General features: G+C 47.5%; 1 protein-coding gene across 3 annotated transcripts in view; it reads right to left on the bottom strand.

Moving 5' to 3' along the window:
- The window catches only part of FGF12 (fibroblast growth factor 12), a 215,369-nt gene that overhangs the window by 95,232 nt on the left and 102,934 nt on the right, over window positions 1–17,203 (bottom strand). The window contains exon 1 of one of the 3 annotated variants that reach the window (XM_057380609.1): window positions 1,069–1,936. The exons of the other annotated variants lie outside the window; for them this stretch is intronic. Within the exon in view, the coding sequence (XP_057236592.1) occupies window positions 1,069–1,267 (199 nt within the window). The 5' untranslated portion in view covers window positions 1,268–1,936. Of the gene's footprint in view, window positions 1–1,068; window positions 1,937–17,203 lie in introns of those variants that run through there. 3 annotated transcript variants of the gene reach the window in all.

Genomic DNA, 17,203 nt, shown 5'->3' with positions numbered 1-17,203 from the left:
TGTAAGACCAGAAGAGCAGCCTTAGCTACCTCTGATGCCTTGGTGGAGAGTCATTACCAACAGACCTCAGCTGTGGAAAAGGGATTTCATGAAGAGACTGATCAACAAACACAGTATTAACGAAGATGGAAAACAYGGCTTGATGGTACATCCTGAATAGCTAAGTGAATTGGTATCCCTTTTTTTTAACCATTATACTGAAGAACACCTGAGAAAACTATATTTTCACAGCAGCTTCTCAAACCAATCTGTTTTCTTACCTTTATGGTGATTAAAAAAAAAAGACATAAATCATAATTCCACTCAGAAATCATGGAAGGCCTATTCTTGCCAGGTGCTGAGTTCTCACGCCTACCAAGGACAGCTGAGAGCACAAAGCAATGCTCAGAACTGAAACTGTGGGTGGTGGGACTTCATCGTGGGAAYGCGAGCAATGTGTACACGAGGGCGAAGTTCTTCTCAAGGAACCAAGACTGAGAACACACATGCAAAAAAGAATAAAGAGAGAAGACAAAAAGGACTACCCTAAAGAGCATTCCTAGGTCCTTGCAAGCTCAGTATCAGATGAAACCATCACACAGATGCCATCAAGAAAGCTTTCTAAGTTAATAAAATTCCCTATGCAACTCTGCTCATGAAGTAGCACTTGATGGATTTAGTTATCAAATGGCCACAATTTTAACTGATCCTCAGTTTATCGATTTCCTTGTCTCCATGCAGAAAATAAGAGACCGTTTAAAAAAACTTATCTACCAGGAAGTGGAAAAACACAGTTATGGGTGAAGCTYGCACAGATAAAGTCGTTGGGCCACTCCTGCTGGAGGACCCACTTGCGCTCACGCTTCGGACAGTGACGGAGGGATGCTGGCGGCAGGTCACTGCCCACCCATCCCGCCAGATGGGGAAAGGAGATCTGCCAGGACCCAGGCAAAAGTTGAGCGTGGAGCAAGCCTCGTCCCTAGCCGGTATCCGGCGGTGCCGGGAGCGCCCCGTGGCAGACATCCTGGCGGGTTCGGGGCTGCCGCCTCCACGGAGCGGGTTCCCACGGCCCCGGCCCGCCGTACTCACCCGGTCTCCTCCTCACCGGCCTTTTCCTACCGCTGCAGAAGCGAACTTTGCTGAAGACCCCTAGGACATGCCTCTCGCATAGGGAACGTCCGTCCTTGCTGGGGCTGGAGCGGCGCTTGGAGGCGGATACCCGGTCGCTGTTGGACTCCCTTGCTTGCCGCTTCTGCCGGATCAGCGAGCTAGCGATAGCCGCTGCCATCGCCGCTCATGGGCCCCCCGCACCACTCCGCTCCGGGGTGCGCCGCCCGGGCGCGTTGGGGCCGAGCCGCCGCCGCGCCCCGCGGGGACCGGGGACGACCCGCTTAGCGCGCTGCAGCCCCAAGTCCCGGCACCGGGAAGGGCTCAGCCGGCCAGGCGGAGCGGGGCGCCCGAGCTAACAACCATGGCTGGACGCCGGACCCCGCCGCCCATGGGTCTGTCCCCGGGGAGCGCAAATCCCGGTGCGGGCGGCCGTCGGCGAGACCCCCGGCTGGGCTGGCAGCGCCGCGTAGATCCGGGAGCGGCCGCCCCGCTGGCGAAGGTCCGCTGTGTCCAAAGGATAGAAGGACGCGGAGGATCCGCGGGTCCCTGCGGCGCGGTGCCGCTCCGTTCCGCCCGGGCGCAGGCGGCGGCGCTTCTTCCCTCCGGCCGCTCTCCGGCGAGGGGCTGCGGGATSAGTCAGAAACCCCTCGGCCCGCGGGCAGCCCGGGCCCCAGCGCGGTGCCTCCGAGGCGCTGCGCGGCAGGGCGCGCACATGGACGCGGCTCCGCGGCCGGGCTCAGGGAGAGCCGCGCTGCATTTCTGTTCGCACTCCTCCTCTCCCCCCCTACCCACTCTGCTCTCAGAGAGGGCGGGAGGGGAAGGAAAAAGAAGCCACGGGAAAAAGCAGCAGGCTAGCAAAAAAAAAAAAAAAAAAAAAAAAAAAAAAAAAAAAAAAAAAAAAAAAAAAAAAAAAAAAAAAAAAAAAGAAGCGCCCGGCCGCGAGTGCGGGCTCACATCGCCGCAGCTCGGCGCCCCGGACTCACAGCGCCATGGCCGGCGCAGCTTCCCCTGCCCTGCTCGCCGCCTCTGCCCCGGCTCTCCCCGACGGCAGCAACCCACATCGTCCGGCCGACCGGGCGGCCGCCGAGCGCTCGGCACCGGGGCGGCCCCGCGCCCGGCTGCCGCGGCGGGGACCGGCGGCGGGAGGAGCGATGCAAGGCGGGGAGGAGGTGGAGGAGGAGAAGGGCGGGGGGGGTGCGGCTCCCACTGCTGCTCTGCTGCTCCGTGCGAGGCTCAGGATGCTCCGCGGTGCCGCCCGACGGCGACGGGGCGAGGAGGAGCCGAGCCGCGCCCGCTTCCCGCCCGCATCCTCCTGCCTGACCCGGGAGGGGGGAGGTGAGGCGAGGTGGAGGGAGGAGAGGGGAGGGAGGGGCCGGGGAAGCCCCCCCGGACGCCCACGCAGCGCAGGGCTGCTGCCAAGGCGGCGGGGAGCCCCGCAGCCCCGCGGCGGCCGGGCAGGAGCGGGGCTCCGGGTTTTGGGCTCAGGCAGAATTGCAGCTACTCCCGCTCGCCCTCCTCTACGCAATCCTACGTGATCGAGGTTTGGATGAGAAACATCGCGCAGGCAAAGCGAGGCAATTGCAGCTCCGCGGTGGCTCTGCCCCTCCGCCCGGGCAGACCCGCCGCCCCCGCCGGCAGCGGGGCTTCCCCGGGACCGCAGCCCCCCCCGATAGAGCCGCCTCCCACTCCTGCAGCCACCCCGACCGCCTCCCTGGCCACTGCTGCCGGTGCCCGACCACGCAGCCTCGGCAGCCGAGCGTCTCCTGCTCCCCCGTGCAAGCAGAGACAAGGGGCTGCCCCGGCGAACCGAGGGCTGTTSTGCGAGGGCCCATTCCTCGGCCGGGGAGCGTGCGGGCGGCTACAGCRGCGGTGAGCACTGCTGGGCTGCCCCCGGCCACAGCGGTCCCACGACACACCGCCATCAGCAGGTGCTGGGCCGGTTCCTGCCTCTCTCCAGCCACAAAACTGCACCCAACAAAACTGAAGGTGCAAATACATCTCTGGTTATCCAGAGAAGTATCTGCGGTTGCTGCCACAAGGATGGTGCTCTCCAGATTTCAGGTTCAAGTAGCAAATAGCAATGACAGATACTAGGTTAGTTAGGTGACAGGCAAAGTACTTGGGTAATGCACAGGGGTCAGAGTGGAGAAGGTATCTCAGCTGGGAAAAGAGGACCTGCTCCAACTACACTTTGGTCAGTRGCAATGGCAGGAGGGGACTAATTCAGTCCTGAAGGTGTAGGAGTGATGTATATTCCCAGCTGAATTTAAAYCAGTTGTTGACACCCACCTAAGAATTACCAACTTCAGCAAAATACTCTCTTTAACTACTTCACCTCTAAATTCTAAATATCCTCTAAACTCTTCACCTCTAGACTTCAGCTCTAAATTATTTTAATGTATCGGGGAAAAAAGACAACTGAAAGAACCATACATTATGTCCATAAATATTAACTAAACTCTGGCATTACTTCCTAATTTTTACTTTTAGTCTCTATGCATACCAAAACAAGGTGGAAYCAGATTCTCCAGGCTGTTGATCTCTTTTTAACTGCTGCCAACCTTTTTTGAGAAGATTTCACCATCCCAATCAATAAACATTTTTCTTCTCTTTCCTGTAACTAAAATGCTTTATATTTTAATTTTCTCTATCGGATTATTTCACTTGACATCAAAGAATTATTGCAGTACAAGGTACAGGCATGGCCTAAAGAAAGCTGTTCGCAATCAGAGAATCACTGTCTGAACCACCAGTGAATTATCCAAAGCTTTATCTTCAAAGGATATAAGCATATCTCATATCTTCCCAAGAAAGTGGTTTTCCATCTATCTAAAAAGTTACTTTTTTTGCCTGTAGTCTTCAAATCTCTGGTGGAAAAAAACCTGCTTTATCCATCCCATATTAGATAAGTTCCAGTTTTTTTGACATGTGACTAATTTGTTTTGTTGTGTAGCTGTAAACTCAAAGCAGCAGCTCTGCACTTAAAAATGATCCTAATAAGTGATAAAGTCAGTCACAGTATATTTTTTTCCCTGATGATTTGTGGATCTGAAAAGAGAGCTGCTGCAACTCGAAGAAGAAAGGCTTCTCCCAGGTATTTCCTGCTTCTGCAGTGACTGAATTAAATTGAGCCAAAGCTTGTGAAACTGAATGTAGTTTGCATTTGCCAACATGCAGATGTGTCTTTATATATAGATGACCAAGGAGACCATGGGGTTTGGTTCTGAACACTGGCACAGTGCCATGAGCTCCTGGTGAATAACTGACGTGCACATCTGCTCTGCACAAGTCAGATCATGCCCCAACTCCACAAACTTTCTGAAAAGCTCAACCTTTTATAAACACRAAGCAAGCCCAAAGTGGTCTTGGGCTGGAGAATGGAAGGCCAACCTSATCATGTTCCTGCAGTGTCATTCTCACAGGTGAAACATTACCTTTGGCAGGCTGCCAAGTAAAACAGAAAAGCTTCCACATGCTTTCATCTCTATCAGTGGAAGTTCTCTCTTTCGGCTTCTATTTGGGTAAAAAAGGCTCAAAAGATCTCCCATTTTCATCTGTATCAGCTACTCCTCTTTTGAGGGTTGTGCAGCCTACACTGTTCCAAACCAACTAGCCCCTGTGGAATTCACAGGCTGCATTCCTCATGCTACCAATGAATTGTTTGAGCAAACTGGGCCAATATGGCATTTTTTTTCTTAAGGAGCAATTTTAAAATGTATTTTTATATAGTATCTATATTACATAGTTATTATGGCAATTTTTCTCCCATTCCTCTTCTCCCTGGGCTTTCTCCTCACTTCAGTCCTGGTCTACAAAACTGCACAGTGCACCCTAGGAGAAGGGAATACAAGACTATCACCAATTCATCAAATGAACAGGACAGACTGTTTTGATGACACTGGAGAGATATAACAGTGCACCTCCTGCAATTTGTGGAAAAAGGCCCCATCTAGCAGAGGCAAAGGTTTAGACTCCCTGTGGCTGTTGGCAGATCAGACTCACTGKGCTCACTAAATATCTCCACCCCACCCCAAATATGCAGGAGCCTCTGCATTAGACACTCACTAYAGAAAGTGACCAGTGTCAACATTTCAAGACGCTGCCATTTCTGAAGTTTAATTCTCTTSATAAATAAACTCTTCTGTCCTTAGTGCTGAAGCTTAAAATGAAGGCCTGGCTGAATTTCAGGGCTTTGGTGACTTGAACAGAGAAGAGATCTAGAATTGTATTCCCTTACCTTCCTAAACAGAATGATCTATCTAGGTCAAAACGGAGGTTATTGGCATCTTTCCTCAGTGAAGTGCAATAATTCCCGCAGGGTTGCTAACAGAATATCCTGTTTATTTTTCATAGAGCTTTCAAAAGCCATGGGCTGTRTTCTGTAGATTCAGTCATTAGGAATATCTCTGCTTTACTAATTCTGTACACACAGAGCTAACTACACACACAAACATATGCAGGTTTTTTTTCTGGTTCATCTGCAGAGCTACTGAAATGCATACATGRAAATTAAGGAAGAGATTTACATTTAATACCACTTAAAATGTGTATGCACGTTGCTGTAGTTGACTGGGAAAAAGAAAGACACCCATCTCTGGCCAATAATTATGAATGGCCTAATTCATCATTTTACAGCAGCATAGCAACAAATCCCTTCCAATAGGAAGGCACTGTTGAGTTTGAAAGTCTGCATGCAGCCACCTCTAAAGAATTGTACCAAATTTCCACGCTGTGTAATTTACCTCTAAAATGTGCATTGCCAGGGCTGCTTATYAAGCAGAATTAAGCCCATATCCATGTTTTATTAACTTTATTCTTTACAAGGTAGCCCCTTGTTGCATGTCTAGCATAATTAARATTCATGCAGCTTTGGCATTCCCCAGTCTCTCTGCGTGGGTGGACTTATTGAAAAAAAAAAAAAAACCTGCCTGGGTAACCTGATAAAGAAAATACCTTACTGCATTYTGCTCAGTTTCTGTGCAGGGTGATTCTGTTTACAATGCACGAGTTTATATCTATGTTTGGATGCCTAATGAGAATTCACATGGCCACTTAAAAATATGCTATTCAGGGAGAGAGATCTGGCCCTAAAACAACAGCAGAGTAAAAGAACTGGCTGGCTTTCTGGGCTGTTCTCACACAGCTGAGCTTAGAGCTGACTTGGCCTTTTAATAAACACAGAAGAGCCTGCATCACCTGATTGCTATATAGAAATAATTCATTTAATGGGTCCTTCACCCCCTTTTTTGCCTTCAAAGATTCAATTAAAMAAAATTTGCAACTCATCACAAGAAGTATTTATTAGTTTAGCTGGTGTCTTTCAAACCAGCTCTAGCCTGGGGAGAAGCTGGGCCTGTCTGGGTGTTAAAGCGAGGAGCAGGTACGCAGCTGCAGATTGCAGAATGAAACCACTGTTGCAAAAAGGAGGCCACAAGCAGCACCAACACAGCAAAAYCAACTGCAGCCTAGAAAAAGAAATAATTCTACTAGGATTTTACACATTCGCATATATTTCKTTCCTTTTTAAGAGAAGATTTTCTACTTAGCAGAAGCTTTTATTTCTCCTTGTTGACTTATCACCTATACGAGGTGGAAGCAGGGCAACACAAGAAAGCTTCACCTCACTGAAGGGAACTGTGGCTATCTAGACATGCAAGTGTTGTGGGGCATGTTTTTTTCAAGAAGCCTACTGTATGACTGAATAGACTTTTATCTCCMGGGTTCTGGAAGCACCTGCTGAGATCATTTCCCTGACATGAAGCCTGAAAAGGAGCAGTAGGAGCATCTCAAACTGTTCCCACATATAAAGAGAGATCTCTCTGCAGGCAGGTCAGTGCCTGTCCCACATGCCAGAGCCAGACCTGAGGCTTGTTCAAGGTGGGCCATTGCAAATCTGTTTTTATCACCTCAGCCCAACAATCCTGTTCATCAACCAAGTCATTGCCTTTCCCAGCGGGACCAGGGCATAAAAACTGCTTCCCTTGCAGTGATCACTTCAGTCGTGACTTCCTAAGTGGCAGGAGTTCAAGAGAAAGGGCCTGCAAACACCTGCCCGGTGACAGCTCCCACACACAGCAGATCAGTCATGAGGGCAGTGTAGGTAGGGAGGAGGCCTTGCTGAAGGATCTGCCATCAAGGAGCAATGAAAGGATGGACACTCTGTTTGCAGGTCACCTAGTGCAAAGCAGAGCCAAGAGCCCACCCTTACTGAGCAAGGGGCACACAGAAAACCTGCTGCTCCAGGCTTAGAAACGCTCACCTACGCATCTGGAAAAAAAAACTCAAATACCTTCTTGTATGTACTAGAGCTACTGAATTTAAAAGACAGGACAGACAGCTGCCTCTCTTCCTTTCTTCCTCCCTCTACCTCCTCTTCCTCWCTGGGCTTCTCCCAACATCCCGGATTCCCTCCATCCACTTCCTTAGGGACTTTTCATCCATGACTACCTGTCAAAAAGCCTTAAGCCACAGGAACTATGAGAACCCTGAAGGTGAAGAAAAGCACGGGCTTGAGATTTCACTCCAGGTCTTACATCTGCATTCACAGTGTGTTAGAAAAAGACCACGTCCTTTGTGCTTTTAATGCACAGCAAAAGCTTGAAGTGAAATAGGTGGAATAGACACCACTGAACAACCCCAGTTGTGAGCCTGAGACTGAATGCACATACATCATGCCCTTCTTTGAAGCAGAGACTGAGTCCCCAGACCTCAGGACAGTGGCACTTTTAGGAACAAGACAACTCCTACAACCTCTCCTTCCCTAGGATAGGTCAGCCATCCCCACTGTTCTCTTTGAATCCCATTTGATGACAACCTGTAGGCCCATTTTGGCCTTCAGTTTCAAAAATGCCAGAGATGCCCAGATCCCATGGACACCGAACTTGATTACGACTGGATTTACATGACACCTGCATCAAGGTGGCGTGTTCTGGTGGAGAGGGCAGTGTGACCTCAAAGTGCAGCTGCAGGCCCAAGGCCCCCAAGCCCCTGGGCTCAGGAGGTTGAGAGGCTGCCCATGCTTTTCCCTCTCCCTGGGAGRAAGGAAAACTCYTCATGTTRTAACCRTGCAGACAGACACCAATTTTAACCRAAACCAGTTTCAAGTGTGTCAGGAAAAGCCTTTCAATTTAAAGTTTCCATCAAGCTGACTTTGCTGAAAGTCAAAGAGATCCTTCCTGATTAGATCTTGGCTGAGGCAAACCAGTCCGATTATSTGATTGAGAATGATAAAAAGGAGAGAAGGAGAGTGAAACCCCTATAATGCTCTTCCAGCAGGACTGAGGGACCATCTGCTTCACAGCAGGTCAAGGCTTGGAGATTGACGACATCCACTTCCTTAATGCACCTTCGTGGCACTGGCATAGGTCAAAGGTGGAGGGGAAGGGACAGAAGCTGTCAAGAAGAAATACCAAACTCCCTCCAAACCCATAAATCTGTCTATCTGCACATAATGGATTCTGATAGACCTAAAGAGGCCATGGAAAATTCCCTGACCCCAAGCTTTGCTTGCCCTGTCCTCCAGCCTCCAAATSCACAAGTCCAGGATTTCAGCCTGAACTAGGTTGTATCTCAAATCCTGCTGTGTCAGTAGAGCAATGACTTCACGGGGGCAGCCCATTGCTCTGGCTCTCAGCAAAGGGTCCTTCCAGTTTGGAGAGCTCAGAAGAAAAGCAACAACTCTGCCAAGACCTGGTACTCCCACTGCCACAAAATCCTGCAGTACACAAGTGCTAGGACATTAATCCTGCCCTCAGGATGTCTCTAAAGTTACATGCATTCAGATTGCATCTTACTTAATAAAACATGCTTATTTCTCCTGCATACTGCAAGGGCATATTCAACACTAAATGTAAAGGTGAGATTACAGCTGTCATGCAGCTAGGACRGGGTTTGAAGATTCCCTCATCCCGTGCTGACCTAAAGTGCGGGGCAAAAAGGATCTGGGTGAATACATCACTTCCCCCACAAACCCCTGGCTTCCAAGCACACCTCTTGCTATTTGCATTGTAATTTATTTCCCTCCTCAGCAATAAATCAGCTCCTCTATCTCACCAGCAAAATGAAATCCCATGTCCTCTTTCCCCGGACTCTCAGAGCTGCTGCAGTCCAGACACCAATAAAGATATCAGTGGTCTGGAAGAAAATCTAAGTTTGCCAAGGATACAAAGACTAATGCAGCAGTAATTAATGATCGCAGTAGTCTGGTGAAGAGAATAAACTGAACTGACACGGAAACTGAGTTCATAGAAACAGTTTCCTTTTAACGCAACCAGATCAAATCTCTGGGGATAAATTGTGCAGTCGGTATTACTTCAAGACTGGGCTTTTTTTTTTTTTTTTTTCCAGAGAAAGCAGTGATTCTGGGGATTGGGAACCATGACAGAGATACAGCTAAAAGGAGCTTTCTGCACAGAACTGCAGCTAGGAGAGCCACATTTGTAGCCAGTGCAGCAAATACCAGCATCAAGAGTCGCAAAGCCTGGCTGCCACATTTGAGAACTGGCTGAACATAAAGGGTCTGAGGACTTTGAAGAATATGGATATAGTGAGCAGTCTGGTCTCTTGGTTCTAGTAATAAACACATATASAGGGATTCACAAGGGGCCACTCTTGAAAATACTCTTGGTAAACACCTGTATTTAGCCTGTTAATACTGGGGCCACTGATGCTGGTGTTGCTGAAAATCTGGCCACAAAAGGCAAATGGTTGAGATCCTCAATATCCAAGAGAATGACAGAGAAAATCTAGCCCTGACTGATAAATCTCTCACCTCTAGGTAGGAACAGAGTGAGCTCTGGAGGCTGTAAGTCAAGGCAAGGCTCATGTTTATTGTTAATATCAAAGGTAATTTATCAAAAGAACAACATAGCAAGAGTTATGATTGATTTGCTATCATTTCACCCTAAGAGGCAACCTCCTTCAAAAATTGATGAGCTGATAGCACAATGCACAGGGTACAAGGGACCCTGGAGAAGTCACCCGTGTACTGAGCCAGCAGTACCTTCATCATCACTGACAAGACTGATCCGATGGTCCGATCTCTGATCAGGGACCTGCAGCACTGTAAATCCCATGGCTCTCTTAGGAATGTGGCTCTCTACCAGCCTCAGCTGAGATAAGCTATTTCTAACATCTAGTCCCATTATTATAATCCCACTATTTCAAACATCTCGTCAAAATCCCACTTAGCTACAAGTTTCTTGCCCTATTGATTATGCCTACCATAGAGGACTTACTGGGCTTGCTAAGTGCAATCCTAAYTTGAGTGATGCTGGAGACCAGACTCACAATCACAACTGGTCCCTTCTGCCCAGCTTCTGACACTTACCCAGCATCAGYAGGTATTAGAGCTAAAATGAACAGAAATCCACTCTGCAGAAAATCTTGCACTCAAAGTTACGTTTCTTCCCCAAGAGACCTTTTGAGGCTCAATTTGAAATGCCAGGAGAGAAGAAAGCACACTGATGTGGTAGAACAGGTGGTCTCACCACTCTCCAAACCAAGACTGCTTTTGCAGTAGGCAGAGCAGTAGCATGGACCTGGGCACTGAAATCCCTGCACAGTGCTTTCTTCTGAAATGACTGTTTCCTTTCTCCCTTGCACAATTTTGATAAAGTGGCATTTTTCAAGGGAAAAAAGCACAACTACTGATTGTTTGGCTGCTCCTTCTGKAGGCATCCATCACAGCCTCCCAGCCTGTGCCACTCACACGTGTCTCTCTGAYGTGAATTATGGTTCTGGCCTTTTCTGCTCTCAGACTTCTAAACTCCTAAAGTACCTAAAGCAGAAGATGCAACAGCTGTTCTAACCACTTTCTATGGCTCTTCTAGRGCTTTACAAGAACAGCTTTTGCATGTGGGCAACCCCGTTTCCTTGCCTCCTTTATTCATGACCCCTCTGCAGCTTCTGTCTTGGACAAGGAATTCCTGAACAGTGTGATTTCTTTCTTCRTCTCTGGCCATGCTTGCCTGCTCTCCCCCTTCATTTGCACATTCCTTTTCTCACTTCAGGGACAGAGTTAGTGTCTCTTTGGTCTCATTCCMTCACATAAGAGAAAAAAATCATTCTGCTAAAGGGCTGCTGGAGCCTGTTACAAACAGGTCATTGATTGGACCTGGTGTCTGGAGACTACCCCAGTAAAAGAGTAGAATTAAGCAGACAGAGCAATACCTTCTATGAGTCATAGAGAAACAGGCAACAGACCTGGCTTATCCATAAAGTCATGATCTAAAGCATTCTCTGTTGAATGCAGCTGGATCCCACAGGATGAGAGGACAGGTTCCCCTGAGTTTTCCTTTCTGCTCCTACAAATTTGGCTGCAAGGTTGGAAATGCTGTCTTCCCATCAGCCCATGGGCAGCATCAGCTGCCCCCTCCTGTGGCCCCAACATAATGTCCATGGCTTATCCTTGCCACCTGTCCCCAGAGCTTTTACAGGAGCCCATGGGCACTCCTGCCCCAGCACAGGGGCAAGGGGCAGCCTCTGGTAACAAGAGGAGCTGGCAAGGCAGCCAGCAGCAGACCAACAAGAGATGCTGTAGCATTGACAAGTATTGTCAGATGTAGGGAAACTCACAATAAGAGCTTTCATCTTTCATTATGATTGAATGTTCCTGCTCCATCCTGTTGGAAATACCATCTCCTGAGATGCTGTGGGCTCACTGAAGCTCATGCAAGGTACCACAGACGAGGGGGCAGGTTACTAGCATTTTCTTTCGGCAGTAGCTTAAACATAAGACAAACTGTGCTTGGCAATTGGAAAACGCACGAGCTTGGGGGTGAGGAGTCTGAATTAAAAGCCACTTAAGTGGGTACTTGAGTAATTATTGGGAGGCTTCTGAAGAGATATYTTTGATAGTAATTAAGGAGAACATGGCTTTCTGCTGGGTACAGGTGGCAACAGAGATTCTCAGCACTCCACAGAGAGATGACCAGCTATCCATTAGCTGCAGAGGCATTTTGGAATTTTCTGCCTAAAGAGCATCCTTCAGTCTTGAAAGAGGGCCAGAGCAGCAAAGGGGCTGAAATCCTGATACTCTCTCAATCTCATATTTTCTGCACCAGGGAAAAGGATGCACAGAATTATTTTTATGAAACTGCCTAGTTCCTGAGGTACCTRTTCTTCACCAGAATTAGGTCCCACTGGTATTTCTGTCTTCCAGAGGCCCTGTTTCAGRTCCAGACACTCTGAATTCCTGGGAAACCTCCCTATACAAAGGAAGTGAAGCAAAACATGCTGGGCAGTTCCAGCCTGGAGGAGGGTTGGCTTATGCTGCCTGTCAGTGGTTTGGGCAAGATGTTGATCTGGTCCAGGCACACTCTCTCTTCCCAACTTGTTTTCATAAGCCTGATGCAAGCTTTGTCTCTCATTTGCTTGGCTTTGGGAATCCTTCTGTTTGCTAAAGAATACCAATTAATACGTGTTTCCTTCTCAGAKCTAAGAGGCAAATCTTCAGTCCATTAGAGTAGATACTTCTAGAAACTCAGATACTAAACTAGATACTTCTAGTGCCTCCAATACCCACCTCAAATGCTGTAAAATGTGGGGTGCAAGAAGCTGCCCTCAGATGAAAAACCTGATTTGAAAGGGAAGTGATTCAGAGATACTTTTAAGTCTACAGTGATGAAGTCAGGCACTTAGGAAATTAAGTGTGTAGACCTGTAGCTACCAGGGCAGAGTCTGTCTCCTCATTAAAGATGCAGGTAAAGAAGCTTGAAGACAGTAGCAGTAAAAGGAGCATATGCAAYACAAATATGTCCTTGTAAAAGAGCATAATTCATAGACACTTCATTACCTTCAACAACTTTGAGGTCCTTGCTTATTCATCAGCAAGTCTTAGCTGTCATGAGCCAAAAAAAAAGTGTGCTGGAATTATCAAAATCTACATAAATAAAGCAGACTTCCAGATATCACTGATGCTCCAGGATCTCCCCATAAACTCCAGCCTCAGTCCCTCACACTACCAATGCTGTGTGAGGTGTGCAAGAGATCTCTGGGCAGCACRCACCAGCTCTCACCCCAGTTAAACATGCCAGACTGACTCCTGCAAAGTTCACCTTGAAAAAAAMCACTTGACATAAAGAGGCAGACGCCACACATTTGTTCTAGAAAAGGCTACATGCTACTCCCAGCCTYATTACTTGCACATGGGCAGCTTCAGCAATTACTGCAATTCTCTCACTTTTCTTTCCTAACTCCTAGCACCATGTAGGGTTTGAACAGACTTCTTTCTCTTTTCATTTATTTAATCACTTGACATGGACTCTGTCAGCTTAAATTTGACTCAGCTTTTCAATTTTGTGGGGAAAATAAAAATAGAAGAAAACATGAAGAATTCATAAACTCTCAATCAAACACAAAATACGCTCACAACATTGTGCAGCTTCAATGAAAGCTTTTCTTCTTAAAAAACAGAGGATGCTCCCTTGTGTTGTTTGAAACCCTGGCACTAGAGCAATTAAAAAAGTGAAACCAGCTACAAACTAAAGCAGAATGGACATGTTTCATAGATCTTCATTGCCCAGRCAGAAAGAAACATAAACAGGGCATAAATAACAGCAGTCAGAGGACAGATAAGCTGAAGGACAAAGCTGGCACAAGAGCCAATGGCTAGAAATTGGCCAAGAATAAATTTAGATTAGAAATTAGACATGGTTTCTAGCGATCAGAGGAGTAAGACACTTCCAACAGGACCAGTGGGCACATGCTGCTCTCATCTTGCTCCTTCTATTCCTAGGAAGCTTTTCGTGCACATTGGTGAAAAGATTATGGGACACAGCCTGCAGTAACATGAGCCAAGAGACCCTTTCTCTCATCTGTAGCACCAATATTTTGGTCTTTCAAAAAACCTCTTTTTAATGCCCTAAGAATGGGAAGTCATTTGATGTGCACACAGTACACAACCTTTACTAATTGATCTCTCTAAAATATATCTATACTAATAGCCCTGCACATTTAATTGATGAATTAAAGTAAGCAACAACAATTATCGAGTGTTTTTATTTAGTGGTGTCATTAAATAAAGTGAAAGCAAATAAGATCCCATAAAATACAAATGGTCTTATCTAAGAGTTGTTMGGGATGCAATGACAGAAGTGCATTCAGTTAAGTGTTTATATTGCTACCATCATTCAGACATCACCCCCAAAGCTTATCTAATTTGAAAGCCACTCCTGCAGATCTTTGCTATTGACTGGTGCAGCCTCCAAAGACACCACTCTCCACAAATTCATTCCACAATAGTGAAGACATCAGCTCSCACATGTGGGGTCCCCTGGCCAGCTGGTACCCACATCCATCTGCACAGGTCTTTTGTGCTTGCTGGATAATTTGAGGATAYCCAGCATCATCTAGGAGAGGGGGATTCTGTTAGCAGGGTGAACTAGAGACTGATGTACTCTCAGCTCTTTACTCCACATCTCCCCTGACCAGGATGGCTGGTGTCTTGACTTACCTACTACTCAGCCTAAATGAAACGTATGTTTATGCCTGTAATTTCTGCACTGAACTGCTATAATGCCAGTTAATGCTGTTCCGGAATGAATTGCTGCTGCATAATGTACAGAACAACAAATTCACATTAGCTACATATCACAAATCAGATAATTACCAGCCAAGATATTCGTATGCGCGTTCAACCTCTTATACGATGTAATAGGACACTATCAAAATAGAGYTCACATTACAATGACAGTTTTGGCTTCTAGCACTTTGGCTTTTATTGTAATAAATTCTAATTTTCTGATTTTTATCTGCTCCTCCCTCCCCTGCTCCTAGTGGYGTAGGAATTATGATTATGCCAGCTCTCAAACTAGACTGCCTGCTTTTAAAGCAGTCTTTCTGCCTGATTCACAAGCACARCACTGAAGCATTTGAGACACAAACACTGCAGATCACCCCCAATGCCAAGAGAAAGCACCAGCCTGACCAACTTCACTTCGACCACCACCAGACCACAGAGTGATCACAGGTGCATACCCTCCTCTCACGGATGCCGATTCCTCCATCCATGAAATCAGGGTGATGATACTGCTTTTGGGAGCCTTCCCCATAGGAAAGCTTGCAAAGATGCTTCCCCGAGGGCCAGATGGATTTCAGGGTGGGATTTTTCATGCAATGCAGGCAAGAGGTGCTGATGGAGGAGCCCTGGCTTCTCCCATGCTTGCACAGATGGAACTGTCAGGAAGGGCTCCCCTTTCGGAAGGGACTGACACTCTTCAGCTGAAACCTCTGACAGCATCCCCTCTGCTCACAGCTCAGCTTGTCTGCACCTCGAGCAGAGACCCCATCACACCTCACTCCCCCCTGTGAAGCCATGAGGAGAGAGCTCGGCACAGATGCTGCCGAGCAGCCTTGGTTCCCCGGCCACACTCACCCCTCCTTATCAGCTCTTCCAGCATGTTTACAGAATTCCTGTATTTGCACTGCAATAAATGACAAGGTTACCACTTTGCTTAACCAGGACTTCCATTTTTCAGACCTACAGTCTTTCGACCCCCAGAACCATGAGCTCAGCAGRAGAGATGGTGGTGTGCCACCAGATAAGAAGTGGGGACCCACTAATCCCACAAAAATCCATACCAGCCCCAGGGCTGCACCAACARAATCATTTTGACTGGTAAGAGACTCACTGGAATCAGGGAGGCCCTGTCCTTCCAGTGTGCTGAGAAGCACAGGTGCAGCCTCCATCCAGCTCTGGGAAAACACCAGGGCTTCACAGGGATGTTTCCCACTCAGAAAGATCCTTCTCCATCCTGCATAAATAAGTGAGGAAGCCAACTACAGCAGCATAACTGGAGTAACTATGCCTCACAGGGTTATAGGATTACAGCTCCCMGCACATGCAATTTCAGAAAATTTCCTGCCTCTTTTTATGCATGAGAGTGAAAAATAGCAAAATACAGTGTTGCATCAAGTTGTCTTCCTASAATGAATTTTAAAATATGGAAAACAATATTAGGGTCACAGAACTACTTTATTTTACTTTAAATTAATCTTTTTTCTTTCCTACATTAAGCCTTGAATAGTTAGTCTTGAGGAAACCTCAGAAGCCTCAAAACTTGCCCATGTCTTTGAGGGGTGGGGGAATTGCAAAATATCTTGGAATATGTCTTTCATGGAAAAATTGGAAACGCAATTAGATAAAGATTTGGAAGAAAGTGAAGCTCCCCAAGCTATCAATTTATTGGGGGGGAGAAGGATTCTAAAATTCAGAAAATACCTCATTTTGCCTTTAAATCAAATTTGTTTGAGGGCACGCTGGTCACTGCTGCACCTAAGCCAAAGCTTTCCCTGTTTTCTTTTCCAAAGGTCTGTGGACTAAAACAAGCCTATTTTTTTTTTCTTTTTTGCATGTGGAATAGTTTGGACGAGGTATTTACAACCAAGATTGGAAGGGACTCAGTTAATCCCTGTTATAATAAAAACAGTCCCAGGGCACGAGGGTCCACAGATGGACCCACAACAGAGGAGGATGGCAGCCAGGCATGGATGCTGGAAAGGGAGAGCACTGCCATGCAACGTGACCAGACCACACCAGAACTGCTGCTGAAACTGAGCAACAATACAAGAATCACCGATGAAATGAAGAAAAAACCAAGTTTGAGTTTCTTTTCACTGAGTTACAATACTGTCCCCACTGGGGCTGACCATCTACATTGAGCCACAGCTAGTGATATCCTATGCAGCAACGTGCACTTGCTGGAGGTTCTCAACCAAACCCACGGGGATTTAAGAAAATTAGGATAGAATTCACTGCCTACTTATATCAGTCCAGACTGCCCGTGCACCCCTGAATTTAAAAAGGAAGAATAGCGCTACCAACCCTTATCTTAAACTACGCCTTTTCTGAAGCGTCCCTCCGCCTCCCTTTCATCATTTCCATCATTTTAAGGCCTYCGAGCGCCGGTAGCAAGGGCCCCGATCTCCGAGCCGGGGACGCGAACGCCATGAAGGCGCTCCCCTCACGGGCCGGCGGCTGCGGAGCGACAGCGCCACCCAGCGGCTGCGGAGCCGCGCACTCACCGCCAGCGCGGGAGCGGAACCGGCCACCGACCGAGATCCGCGGTAGCAGGGGAAACGGAGGGGGAAAAGGGGGAAAAACAAACCACCGACC

Source organism: Malurus melanocephalus, unplaced genomic scaffold (genome assembly GCF_030028575.1).
Source record: "Malurus melanocephalus ecotype Western Australia unplaced genomic scaffold, MMel_1.1 scaffold_464, whole genome shotgun sequence".
Lineage (NCBI taxonomy): Eukaryota > Metazoa > Chordata > Aves > Passeriformes > Maluridae > Malurus > Malurus melanocephalus.
Note: the sequence above shows the minus strand (reverse complement) of the source record. Positions and strands in the feature narration are given on the sequence as shown.